The sequence below is a fragment of the Hippopotamus amphibius genome, chromosome 6 (genome assembly GCF_030028045.1).
Source record: "Hippopotamus amphibius kiboko isolate mHipAmp2 chromosome 6, mHipAmp2.hap2, whole genome shotgun sequence".
Lineage (NCBI taxonomy): Eukaryota > Metazoa > Chordata > Mammalia > Artiodactyla > Hippopotamidae > Hippopotamus > Hippopotamus amphibius.
Window position 1 is genome coordinate 121,877,815 of NC_080191.1, and position 13,131 is coordinate 121,890,945.

General features: G+C 45.4%; 1 protein-coding gene across 3 annotated transcripts in view; it reads right to left on the reverse strand.

Moving 5' to 3' along the window:
- Positions 1-4,956: 4,956 nt before the first annotated feature.
- The window catches only part of TFDP2 (transcription factor Dp-2), a 168,394-nt gene continuing 160,219 nt past the window's right edge, over positions 4,957-13,131 (reverse strand). For all 3 annotated transcript variants that reach the window (XM_057738179.1, XM_057738178.1, XM_057738180.1), the window contains 3 exons: positions 9,042-9,208; positions 5,356-5,461; positions 4,957-5,178 (listed from right to left, as the gene is read on the reverse strand). In XM_057738179.1, the coding sequence (XP_057594162.1) occupies positions 4,995-5,178; positions 5,356-5,461; positions 9,042-9,208 (457 nt within the window). In that variant the 3' untranslated portion in view covers positions 4,957-4,994. The remainder of the gene's footprint in view (positions 5,179-5,355; positions 5,462-9,041; positions 9,209-13,131) is intronic.

The following is a 13,131-nucleotide window of genomic DNA, read 5'->3' on the forward strand; positions in this document are numbered from 1 at the left end:
GACAGAGGCCCAAAGCTGACGCCACGGCCCCAGGCCGGGACTGCGGAGCAAAGTCCCACGCCTGCTCCTCAGCTGTTCAGCACTTGGTGTGACACAGGGCCGATGCTGATCCCAAAGCCCCCTGCGAGGACTGTGGTGAGGGCTGGGTCTGGAGGAGGCAACGGGGCCCGCAGAGGAGGGAGAGATTCTGGGTGTGGTGCAGGCTCTGACACAGGCTGAGGGACGTGGGGCCAGTCAAGCTCTAGGCTTGTTTCACATCCTGAGTGACTGGGGTGGAAGAGACGTTCTCCCCCCATCCTGAGGCCCTTGGTGGAGAAGGGGCGAGTGATGCCCCTACGTTTCTGCTACACTGGCTTCTAAGGCAGCTACAAGCAGGGAGGACCAAAGTCCGATCTGCTGGAGTAGCAAGGGGTCAAGACAGCATGGACTTCATAGGCCTCTGTGTAAAGCAAAGGCCCTATAAGGACAATACAAGATTTCATCTGAAAGAACAGCTGCACAGAAATAAGTGAATATACTTTCTTCAGTCACAACAGCACGGTCAGCGCACACCTGCTACCACTGAAGCGTCTACACTTGTCAGGGACGCCCAGGTCCAAACTGGAGGCGCAGTTTTATGCCCCCGCTTTTTCTTCCTTAGCACAGTGTGAGTGTAGACGTGTGTGGGAAAACGAGACCCCAAAGGTCACCTAAGCACAGCTTTTCAGAGATCGTGGCAAATTCCTGAGAAATGCTATCAAATATGTGGGCATTGAGCTTGAGTTTTTTAGAAAAAGGTAAAATCTTAACGTCAGACACTTTTTCCCTTCGGGTAATAGTGTTTGGCTTGAATGGAAGTTAAGCAAACGGAGCGCTGTGTGGGCTGTTAGTTGGAGGCCAGGGAGGCACGCTCCTGGAGGCCACTCAAGCAGCGTGGCGCTGAGCCCTGGCACCGCCGTGGGTCTTGGTAAATACACGTGCGTGAGTGACCGCCCGTGCTGGGGGACCATTGCGCTGGGTGCCTGAGAACGGGGAACCTGTTTGGGAAAACGATCCTCAGGTAGTCTTTAGCTCCACTAAAACTAGTCCATGTGCAGGATAAAAGATTCTCTTTTATATCTAATATAAAAAGTAGATCTTTATGTATCTAACAACTTGTAAAACTAGAAGAAAACACCTAGAAAACTTCTCCATTCCTACTCACTTCTCTATTGTGCAAGTCCAGGTGGAAGGTTAACAGCTGACAACGAGAACGTCGTGGGTTACAGTGTTCTCTTAGTTTATGGATACTGCTGGTAGCTACGTCTGGTTTCCTTTTATTAACGTATCTTAAAAATTCCCTAACAGGCTCCAAAATGTACGCTGAAAGCTAGAAGAGTGGGGCCTTTGGAATTTAGCAGAGATTCCAAGTGCATGTTATGGGGCAGACTGGCCCGGTAGAGACATCTTTCAATTGTCTGATTCAGAACGAAGGTCACTTTCTCAGGGGGCCTCCCCTGGACACCACCAGCCAAATTAGCCTTTCCCCCACTGTCCCATGACCCTGTGGTTTTTTCCATAGCACAAATCAATCTGAACATCTTCTGTTCTGTATTCACGCAAACACTTACTGAAGGATTAAATCTTCATATTCACTGTCTGGCCCGCCCCCCGCCAGGGACCACTGCGGCAGTGCAGCCTTAAAGGCCACCTCACAGATGCGCCCGAGGGGGCTGGCGAGGTGTTAAAGGGCGCTTGAAGTGACTCAGCCATAAAGCTAACCAGGCTTCTCCCTCTGTGTGTGGTTCTGGCAGGAACAGCTGAGGCAGCTCCCTTCCTTTGCTAACCCTGCCCCCACCCATCCCCACTATGCTCTGACCATCCCAGGGCCCAGGTTACACCCAAACCTTGCCGTCTCTACAACCTGAGGGGCCAAGAGAGGGTTGTGTTTTAGCAAACTGCCCAGTTTTTGATGTCTGCATGGCTAAAGTGAGCCACTCCTCTGTGGAACAGCTCGGTGTCAGTTACCTGCAGGGGCGCGTGTGTGTCCGGGGTTGACCCCCGGCATCATTTTTCTCGTAGGGCAGAGTATGGTGACAGCTGGAGACTCTGCCAGTGAGGAGAGTTACCCTCTGCATCCTGCTAAAGTGGCAGCCCTGCGTACAGCCCTCTCCCCACCACTGCTGTGAGACACGGGCATCATCTGTGAAGCTCTGCAGGGGGGTGGGAGGTGCTGAGAGGTGAGGGATCACTGTCTCAGCACCTCCTGTCCTGGCCCCTCCTCGAGGTCCTCCACGATCATAAGGCACAGTTCATGTCCACACTTACTGAAGCTGCTCCCCTCACCTTGTCGTCACAAGAGAAGTGCGTGAGACAGATGCACAGTGGGGAAGGGAAGGAAGTACGGGGGGGGGGGGGGGGGGTGCCTGGGCGCTGTCAGCACTGCCGTGGACCCTCCCACATCAGGGCCAAGGACGGCGGGCGTGGAGCCACCTGCAGAGTGCTAAACGGGGCACAAGTCACTGACTGGGCGACAATGCGCTGGAAAGGTTACTGGTTAAACTGGCCCTTGGGGGGGAAAAAGGCCACTAGAACGTCCCCCAAAGCAGAGCGTAACCAGCACCCTCTGGGAGGGGTGTCCGTGTGTGTGTATGTGTGTACACGTGCGTGTGCAAATAACCCCAAGTGCTACTTATAAAGGAGCATGGATGTTGTAACCACAATTTCCTAACATTTTTTTTTTTCCGTTTGATTTCTATATGAGATTGTGACTGAGTAATGAACGTTGGAAGCACATGAATCTGTTTAGGGGAGAAGCAAAGAAAGACAGAATTTCTCTTTCCAAACATCTCAGTCTAGTTTTCTGCTCAGGTAAAGCCTTACGTCATTGACACGTCCTGTGGCCACAGCGTGACTCTGCTGGGTGCCCTCAGCAGCGACCCAAGCGCGTCACTGAGGAACGGAGGCCATTTCCTGCCAAACGCCAGACAGCGCCGGCTGCGATGGCCAGTGTCAGGGCACCAGTAACAAATGGTAAGAGTCTTTGGTTGCTTTTTCTTTTAAACCCACATTCTGTCAGCAGCAGAGAGAACGGAGGAGGGCGCGGTGCCCCGTGAACTCTGGCGAGCATTCTGCCAGCTGGGAGAGGCGTGCTCAGGACAGGGCACCTGTCGTGAATGCCGACGTGTGGGCCTGGGGCCTGGGGCCCAGTACTGTGAGGTCTGAGAAGCCAGCTGTGGTGCTGGGCCTCTCCAGGTCCCTGCTGGGCCCCTTCAGGTACAGGGATGAGAAAGGCTGGGGGTGGTACAGGGAGAGGCAGCCTGAAGGAGACCGGGTTTTCCCTGACTGTGCAGCTGATGACCTTGGAGTCAGAATGTCTCCTGGAGGCCCACGGGCCCCTCCCGTCCCCCAGCCTCAGGGCGGCCCGGAACCCCGGCTGCCGCAGGACCCTCCCACACCTGCCTCCACCTCTCTGCCCCCTCAGCACTCTGAGTCTGCACTATGGCTTATTCCTGACAGAATGAGTTTTGTCTCAAGGGAACTTAAGGTTGTCTGTTCTTGTACTGGTGGCTCGGGTCAGCCAGCCCTTGCCTGTCGGCTCTCTGTGGGCTCCCCCGCGGGATTTAGGAAAGAACCGGTCTGGGCTGAGCTCAGCACTGAGCCCACAGATGCTGGATGCATAACACAGGGGCAAATCCAAATGACTCAAGCCAGAGGTTTAAAGTTAATTTTCCATCATCATTTGCTCCTTTCCAAGGTCTTAATGTGCATTTAAGTCAGGGTTTGGCTGTGTGACAGCTGTCTCCACACTCGTATTTGAGGGGCAATAACGGAACCCAGCAGTGCACGGTTCCTAGTGGCATCTTTGGCTCTGACGTGACAGTCTATGTCCTGATCTACCGCACATCCAGTCACCTGGAGTGCTCAACTTTTTCAGTGTTTCTGTGAAACACTGAATATCAGGTTAGTTTGAAATGCATTTGACCCAGAAATCAACCCAATACGGTCATTCTGATTAATGAGAATGTACAAAAGGTGACATATACAAGAAAACACTGCTGTTCATATTCTTGAAATACTTTTCAGACAAAAGTAATGACAGTTCATTTTCACAAATTGCACACTGGGTGAAATCACACAATTACTGCAGGGAACCGTAAGCAAGCTGTTCGGTCATAGGGACTTGTTCCTTTGTTTTGTTCTAGGTGAAAAAGCTGTATGAAATGCATAGCTCTGATTAAAATGATAGAGACAATTTCCTCCTCTGTAAAACTCCAGATTTAGGTTGCTGGCGAAAGGCAGTGCTGGCAAAGTATTTAACACACGTGGAAATGCTATTCTATGTTGGCTTCGAGAAGCAGCCCTAGAAAATTCTATGCACCAATGCATTGGCTAATAGTGATCATTTCAGTCTGACTATAAATTATTCTAAATGTCACTTAAGAACTAGCACTCGCTCCTTTCTAGAAGCCGTCTAAGGCAGCTGATGCGTAAAGCACCTTGACTAGACTCTCAGCTAGTTCAGCGGTTCAATCGGTGCTCCCTGGGCCACGAGGGTCTCCATCCCTTGCCGTACAGCTCCCCCCACCGGGAACCTCTCTTGTTCAGTCCCGCCTCAGGAAAGGCAGCCCAGGCCAGGGAGCGGGACGGGCACACAGCCGTCGGGGACTGTGCGTGTAGCCACCTCAACTCTACGGAGGGCTGCGTGGGTGTGGGGGCCACAACGGCCCCGCCTCACAGAAGATAAATGCGCTGCGTTCATGCTGCCAATTCAGGGACTGTCTCCTCTGCCACCTCAGAGAACATGCTTTGTCTGCCATGTGATCTACTGCTCTGTTGTTCAGAGTTTTCATTCACACTACGTTAACTTTCAACCCTCTCAGCCTTCAGGCAATTTGCTTATTGTGTTTCCCTAGTTTTCACTGAACACACAGTGCAAACAAAGGCAAAGACTGAAGCAATCGTTTCAAAAACAAGAGCTCACACTAAAAACACACATGAGCATCAAACAGTAAAACGCGGGTTTGCGCCTGTCTTTATTCTGGGGAGGAGGAATCCTCCTCGTCCTCGTCCTCGTCTTCGTCGTTGAACGAACAGGGGGTCTCGCCTCGGGACTCAGAGCAGTGAGAGGCCGCACTGCTGGACTGGTGACTGTTTGGGGCAGGGAACTGCCCCGTTGCTAAGGCCACTTCAGCATCCAAGCACAACCCTTGGTTTACACTAGCAAACAATTGAAAACACACAGGCTCATTACCGTGGTGTACGTTTTAAGCTTTGGAAAACATAGGGTAAAAAAAAAGGGAGCTCTGCCGGAACCCGCCCGGGACCCCCGGCTCTCCCCGCCAGGGAGGGTCAGGGCTTCGTGGCCCACCTTTCTAACCCTGAAAAAATACATACCTTGATTGGGACAAGGTGGCACCAGTGGTCAGGTCTAAATTTGAAACTGACTGGGCAGAGTTCAAAAGCAGTCCCTGATTTAACCAAGACGGTCCTGTGGAGATATCTATAGGAAAGAACAAAAACAGACGGAGGCTCTGTAAGTTCTGTGGCTGCTTTTGTTATGGCCTGAAGAAAGCACAGACAAGTGAGGCGGACAGCCTGTTCTAAATTACAGCTGGATGAGTCTCCTGCCCTGGGAAGAGCCCATGTTTCTTCATCTTGGGAAAAAAATTCTAGAAATAAAAGTGGGGGGTGGGGGATACAGGAAGGCAGACCACAACAGGAAAGAATTCAAATTAAACCAATCACAGGTTCTCTTCATTTTTTTTTTCTTACAGAAGACCTTGAGAGGGCAGCTCACCGAGTCCAGTAAGCGCTGTGCTAGGCCTGGACACCCGCTGGACTCACCACAAAAGCCCCTGACTGGGGTCTTCACCACCACAGCAGGAGTGGGTAAAGAGAAAGTCAAGTCCGAATATCTTAGGTTAGAAGCACAGACACATTTTTGCCAAAGCCCCCACCACACCATCTTTTCAAGTGCCCCCTGGTGAACGTAGTGCTATTATGCATCAAAGATCTATTCTTTTTCCTGGTATCCTCTATCACTTGAACTAAACCTTATTTTAAAAGGCCGTGCACAGTCACGTTTTCCATGAGGGCGAGATGGGTATTACTGTTGGTTATATCCTTGCAACCTTATTCTCTACGCATTTACCATACTTCTCCCATCACAACCTTGACCAACTCTTATTGTCATTGTACTTGTTTAACCCTTGTCTCCTATTTAATATGTCAGCTCAGAGAAGGCAGTGACTAGAATATCTAAGATCTAAGTGTTACTGAGTGAATGAGTACCATCTCCTTCAACATGAGTTTACAACACAGGTGGTAGATACAGCAGAAACGCATTCCTAAAAAGAAATCTGACTTACGCTGTGAGATAAGACCAAATGTATGCTCAGAAAATATAATTTGCCAAAATGAGCTTTTATTATATTTAGTCAAAACAGTTTTACAATTACTGTGCAAAAAAGAAAAGAAACCGTGTACTGGGACTAGAAACTCCACTATCCTGGTGCTACCTGACCCAGTGAGAGGCTTCCCCTGTAGGAAAAAAGTAAACTAAATGACTACATAAATCTTAAAATGGCCTTGTGAGCCTTTTTCTTCACAGGCTAAGGCAGCTGTGAGGGGGAAAAAAAAACAAAACAAAAAACACTTCAATTTTAAGAATAGCAGACTTTAAATGCATACAAAAAGAACAAGTCTGTACATAATGAAATTAAAGCCAGAATCCTGTGCTAAGTATTATTAATTAGTATGTATGGAAACCTTCTGTCAGAACACAGCTATGGACACATTACATTTTCTTTTCACAATGGCTCTGAAAAGCCAACATTTCCTTCCAGGACCCACACAGCAACCCACCTCAAGAGCTACCCTGCCCCTCTGCACACTAAAGGCTCACGCGTCTGCTTCTGAACTAACCAGAAGGTCTGTATCCCAGTCTGCACATGAGGTCATGAGGAGACCAAAACCACTGAGCCCGCCTCACCGTCCTGCGCCTTTTCACTGGGAATGAGCTCAAATACAGTCCTGGTGATTACGGAGGAAGAGCAGGAAGTATGCAGACCCTGCTGGACGACCAGGATGCCTGCGCTGCTAGTAGAACAGGAGGCCCTTCTTTGGGGAGAGTGAGGGGAGAAGGGAGTGGGCAGGGGTGAAGATGGGGGACTGGGTTGCTGAGGGGCAAGAAGAGGGGGTCACACTTGCAGGAGGTGGAAGGTGCGACCTTAAGACCTAAATCCAACAGAAACCAAATCTCACTCAACAGACTCTTCTGTTGTGACCAAAGGGTCAAAACCATAAAACAAAACAAAATAAAAACTACCTCTTTGCTTATATTTGGCTTAATGTACCTCAGAACTAATGTTAAAATGCCTTTAAATCATGATGTGAAATTCTACGTAGTAATGCTTATAAAATGAAGGAAACTGGCAAAAGCAAAGGCAAAACAATGTTTTGTCTGTACATCCAAATTACGTGTGAGAACATACCACAGTCTTAGGAACTAGGACAATCATCAGGATTTCTGAATGAGTGAAAATCTGAATTTTAGCATGCAAAACATAGTGTTTCCATTTTCAAGTATACTCAGTATACTCTTACAGTGAAAAGACAACACAGTTTAAAAATGAGTGAAGGATCTGAACAAGCATTTCTCCAAGGACGATATACAAAGAGCCAACAAACATGAAAAGATGCTCACCGTCATCAGGCATTAGGAAAGGGCAAGTTGAAACCAGAGTGAAACACCACTTCACATCCAACAGGATGCTTTTATAAAAGAGGTGAATAGGAACAAGTGTTGAAAAGCATGTGGAGAAATCAGAACCCTCACACACTGCTAGTGCGATTGTAAAATGGTACAACTACTTTGGAAAATAGTTTGGCACGTCCACAGAATGTTAAATATGGTTATCCTATGACCCAGCAATTCCACTGCTTGGTATACACCCAACAGAGCCGAAAACTCATGTTCATACAAAAACATGTACAAGAATGTTTATAGCAGCATCATTCATAATAGCCAAAAACCAGAAACAATCCCAATGTCCTCCAATGAATGAATGGATAAAGAAAAATGTGGTATATCCACAAAACGGCAATAAAAAGGGATGAAATACTGATAGAGCACGGATGAATCTGGAAAACATTACACTACGTAACGGACGTCAGTCACCAAGGCTACATATTGTATGATTCCATTTATACGAAAGGCCCAGAATGGACAAATCCACAGGGATAGGAAACAGATTAGTGGTTGCCAGGAGCTGGGAGGAATAGGGGGTGACTGCTAATGCATGTAGGGTTTCTTTTGGGCGGGGGGGTGGAAGCACTGAATTATACACTTTAAAATGGTGTATTTTATGGTATGTGAATTAAATCTCAATTTTTAAAATTTACAATGCCATCTCACATCCACCTGCCTGGAAAGATAAAACGCTTTCCCTCTGCAGGTCAGAGTGTAACTTGGTAAAATCAAACTGGAAAGCTGTGGCATCATCTAGCAACGATGAAGGTGCACCTGTGTCTCACCCAGCAACACCCCCCGCCCCCACACACACACACACGTGCACACAGCCACCGCGATACACTCACGGGGATGTTCCAAGCAGCACTGTTTACATATCAAGAGACTGGAAACAAAACTAAAGGTTTATCATCAGTAAAATGAACAAGTAAAGTGTGCTTTACCCACAAACTAGAATTCTATGCACCAGTAAAAATGCATCAGTTACAGCTACATGAGATCATGTGGACAAACCCAAAGAACACGATGCTGAGTGAAAAAAGTCAAATCACCAAAGAATATATCAAATATGATTCCATGTGTATAAAGGTGAGAATCAGGCGGAACTAAATGATAAACTGTTCCCAGCTTACTGTGTTTCTGTTTGTATCTCTAAAGAAAAGCAAGTGGTGATAAGAAATTCAAGAGAGAGGTTACATTTTGGGGTAGGGAAGGGCACAGAATTGAGGGCGGGCATACAGTGGGCTTTAATTTTCTATGAGAAAGGTTTCAGCAAGTTAGGGTCTGACATGTAATCAAGGACAACACTGAAAGTTATTAGTTAACATACCTGTGATATAACCTTCTAAAGCCTTTGGCACCAGTGATTTAGCAAGTTTCAGATCCTCCAGGGAACACTTGCCTGACTCTAGGCCAAAGGACATTCCCATCCGCTTCAGCACTTCTATGTCATCATGAATCTCAAAGGTGTTGTCAAAATTAAAAAGATATTCAAACCTGCAGCAGGAAACAAAGTTAGTGTGGGATTTTCCATGGAACTGGGGAGGTCTGAATAGTTTTGTACTCTGCATATTCAATAAAAGAATGAGGACCTAAGCTCAGCTACAGTACTAGAAATTGTTACCATTTAGGGCAATGAATCATTTTGCTGGGTTCAGAAGAATGACACCTCAAATAAACCACTTTCCCGGTCAAAACAACTTTCCTGTGATGGACAACAGGAGTCCATAAACCCCAGTCCCCATTAAACTGTGGCAAACTGGAGACAGAAATTTTGGTCTAAATTTAATACTTTTCAAAGTTGTCTACAGCTTTGTCACAAAAGATAAACTATTAAGGAAGCCTTTCCAAGTAGACATTTTTCCAGATTAGATATACAGATGGCCAATAGGCACATGAAAAGATGCTCAACATCACTAATCATTAGGGAAACGCAAATCAAAACCACTATGAGATATCACCTCACACCTGTCAGAATGGCCATCATAAAAAGACAACAAATAACACATTGCTGAGGATGTGGAGAAAAGGGAACCCTTGTGCACTATTGCTGGGAATATAAATCGGTGCAGCCGCTATGGAAACCAGTATGGAGGTTTCCTCAAGAAATTAAAAATAGAATGATCATACAATCCAGCAATTCCACTCCTAGCTATTTACCCAAAGAAAACAAACACAAATTCAAAAAGATAAAGTGCACACCTGATGTTCACTGAAGCATTATTTACTAATAGCCATGATATGGAAGCAACTTAACGTCCATCAACAGATGGATGAATAAAGACGATGTGGTGTGTACACATGCACACATACACACCCACACAGAGGGGTATTACCACCCAGCCAAAAAAAAATCCCCAAAACTCGCCATTTGTGACAACATGGATAGATCTAGAGAGTATTATGCTAAATGAAATAAGCCAGACAGAGAAAGACAAATATCATATGATCTCACTTCTATGTGGAATCTAAAACAAAACAAATAAAAATAGACTCGTAGATAGAGAACAAATGGTTGGTTGCCAGAGGGGAGGGGCTGAAGGTGGTGTGGAAGAGGTGAAGGGGATTAAAAGGTACAAGCGTCCAATGAGAAAACAAGCCATGGGGATAGAATATACAGCATAAGGAACGTGGTCAATAACACTGTAAGTTTGTACGGGGACAGATGGTTACGACAGTTATCATAGTGATCATTTTGTAATGGATGCAAATATCAAATCACTAGGTTGTACACCTGAAACTAATATAACATTGTATGTCAAGTATATGTCAATAAAAAAAGCAAGCAAAGCAGTCATTAAGAAAACAAAACACACAAAGAAAACCTTTCCAATTTAATATCTAACTTTCCTACTATGAGTTGGCTTACTAGGGTTGAGGAAAAAAGCATTTTGGATGCTTACTTCATTTTCATGAGTCAAGTGTTAGCTACACCGTACCTTAGATGAGCAGAAAATGGAAGATTTTTCACAAACTAACCAACCCCCAAATCCTGTCTTGAGGGCCTAAGGAGTAAAAATGCCTTCAGAAAAAGAGTCACATATAACACATAGCACATTTCTGAATGTTTTTGAAAAGTACCAAATCAGGATGCCCAGATGCCTGGCACAGGCTTTCAATAAAGAGGCGACTATAAGAAGAAACAGTCCTTCTGACTCTCTGGGGCACCGTCGCCCAGAGTCACAGCCCCTCAGGGACAGAGTGCAGGTGAATGTTCTGGGACAATGTGGGGCTTACACTGTCATGAAATTCTATTAAAATCACATGAGGGTAAAACTTTTTATGCAAGATCTTAGATCAGGACAACATTTATAGTTTAAAGCAAAACGCCATACTTAAGTCATTTGAAGTATATGAATTTAAATAAAGTACATTACCAGAAATTCAGAAAAAAAGAAACCACACAAACTCTGGAGTGGATGCCTGTCTTAGGGGTAATTTTAGGCATTTGTTAAAAGCCGATGGTTTCATAAATGTAACCCTCATTGTGGGAAAGCCTCCTGGCTAACTAAGGGGAAAGGACTGCATCACCAAAGTAACTGAAAGACCAGGCTTTTGCACCCCACCTTGAATGACAAGTTTCTACAAGCAACTCAGAGCCTCCTTCCCCCCACTCACGGGAGGGCGAGGAAAGGGCATGAGTCAGTAACCACCCAAGGAGGAAGAGAATCCGTAATTCCCTGAGGCCTCTGGTCCCCGCACTTTCCTGCTACTCTTTTAGACTTCAAAGACTCACCAAAGAAGGGAATTTTAATAATTTCCCACAAAACAAGAGACTACCTAGAGAGAGTAACTAGAATTCTAACAGTTTGTTTTTCCTGAAAACATGTTAACCATTCTCTGTAATTCTCAGATGTATGGGACTATGTGACAAGTCCTTTAGACACAGGTTTTTGTAAAGAATTTTAAATGTGTGAATAATAATGCAGACATCTACCATTTGGGCTGGTCCTTGATGAATTTAAATTTTGTAAACCAGCAAGTTAAATACTATGATTCTTGTTTTTACAGAGGAAGAAATGAGATCTTAGATAAGTCATGAATCTATACAACCAGAGGAAAGATGGAAAAACGGATCTTCTGACATCACAGCCTGCATAGTCCATGCTATTTCTAATTGTGTCTATAGTCTGAATTAGCAAATACTCTAGAAATCCCTGTTGTTTCTCTTACTCTTCTTTCTTCTCCTTTTTTTGTTTTTTGGTGTCTTTTTATCTAAGTGACCCATAATCTCTGTATGCAATCAAGACAGACAAGGATGCAACACTGCCAGAGAAAAGAGTGGGGAAAAACCAGAACGGTAAAGCCCCGTGGTGATGCAGTAGCTCTAAGGAGACGAGAAAGTTCTCGTCCCCAGGACAGTCCTGGGCTATGCCTCTGGCACTGATGTGGTTACTGAGCGCTCTTTTGCTCTCAAATGTATCCCAATTTGGATGATACGTTATATGCTGACTCCTTGGAACAGCAGCTAATATTTATAAAGCACTTTCCATGAGTCAGACCTCTTAGAGGCATTATCTTATTTAATCCTCACAACAGGCTAAGGAAATGACAGAGGCCCTGGCATCATCCCCATTTGTTCTTTGGATGACAGAGCTTTGGAGCAGTTCAACTGGGGGAGCCACAGTCCACATCTGTGTCTGTCTCGCCCTGCACCCTATGCCTTTCACGACCTCGATGCTGCCGGTCACAGCCTGAAGACCACTACTGGTTTTGTGAAGGGTAAAATAAGTTACAAATAAATTCTGTATTTTGAAAACTGCTATTTCTCACTTACTATGATAAATATTACCATCAATCTTAGTTAAAATGAAGAACATGCTGGTGGGAATGTAAATTGGTGCAGCCAGTGGAAAACAGTATGGAAGGTTTCTCAAAAAATTAAAAAAAATAGTACTATCATATGATCCGGCAATCCCACTTCTAGGTATACATCTGAAGGAAATGAAATAACTATCCTGAAAAGATACCTGTACTCCCATGTTCACTGACTGCAGCATGATTTATAATAGCCAAGGCACAGAAACAACCTGTATCCATCACTGGATGAATGGATAAAGAAAATGTGGTGTACGTGGTGGAATATTCAGCCATAAAAAAAGAAGGAAATCCTGCCATTTGCAACAACGTGGATGGTGAACCTTACACGTGGATCTTAAAAAACGAACTCATGATGCAGAAAACAGAATGGTGGTTGCCAGAGGTTGGGCATGAGTAAAATGAATGACGATCATAAAAAGGTACACACTTCAAGGTATAAGATCATAAGAAAGCAAGCCGACAACGCATCTAGCACTTTCATGTCTATTCATTCATTAAACAGAAACACACTCAAATATGATATAGCAACAGAAACAACTGTTTTAGTGCCACATGTTGATTTCAACTATTTCCACTGTAAACGAAGACAGTGAATCACC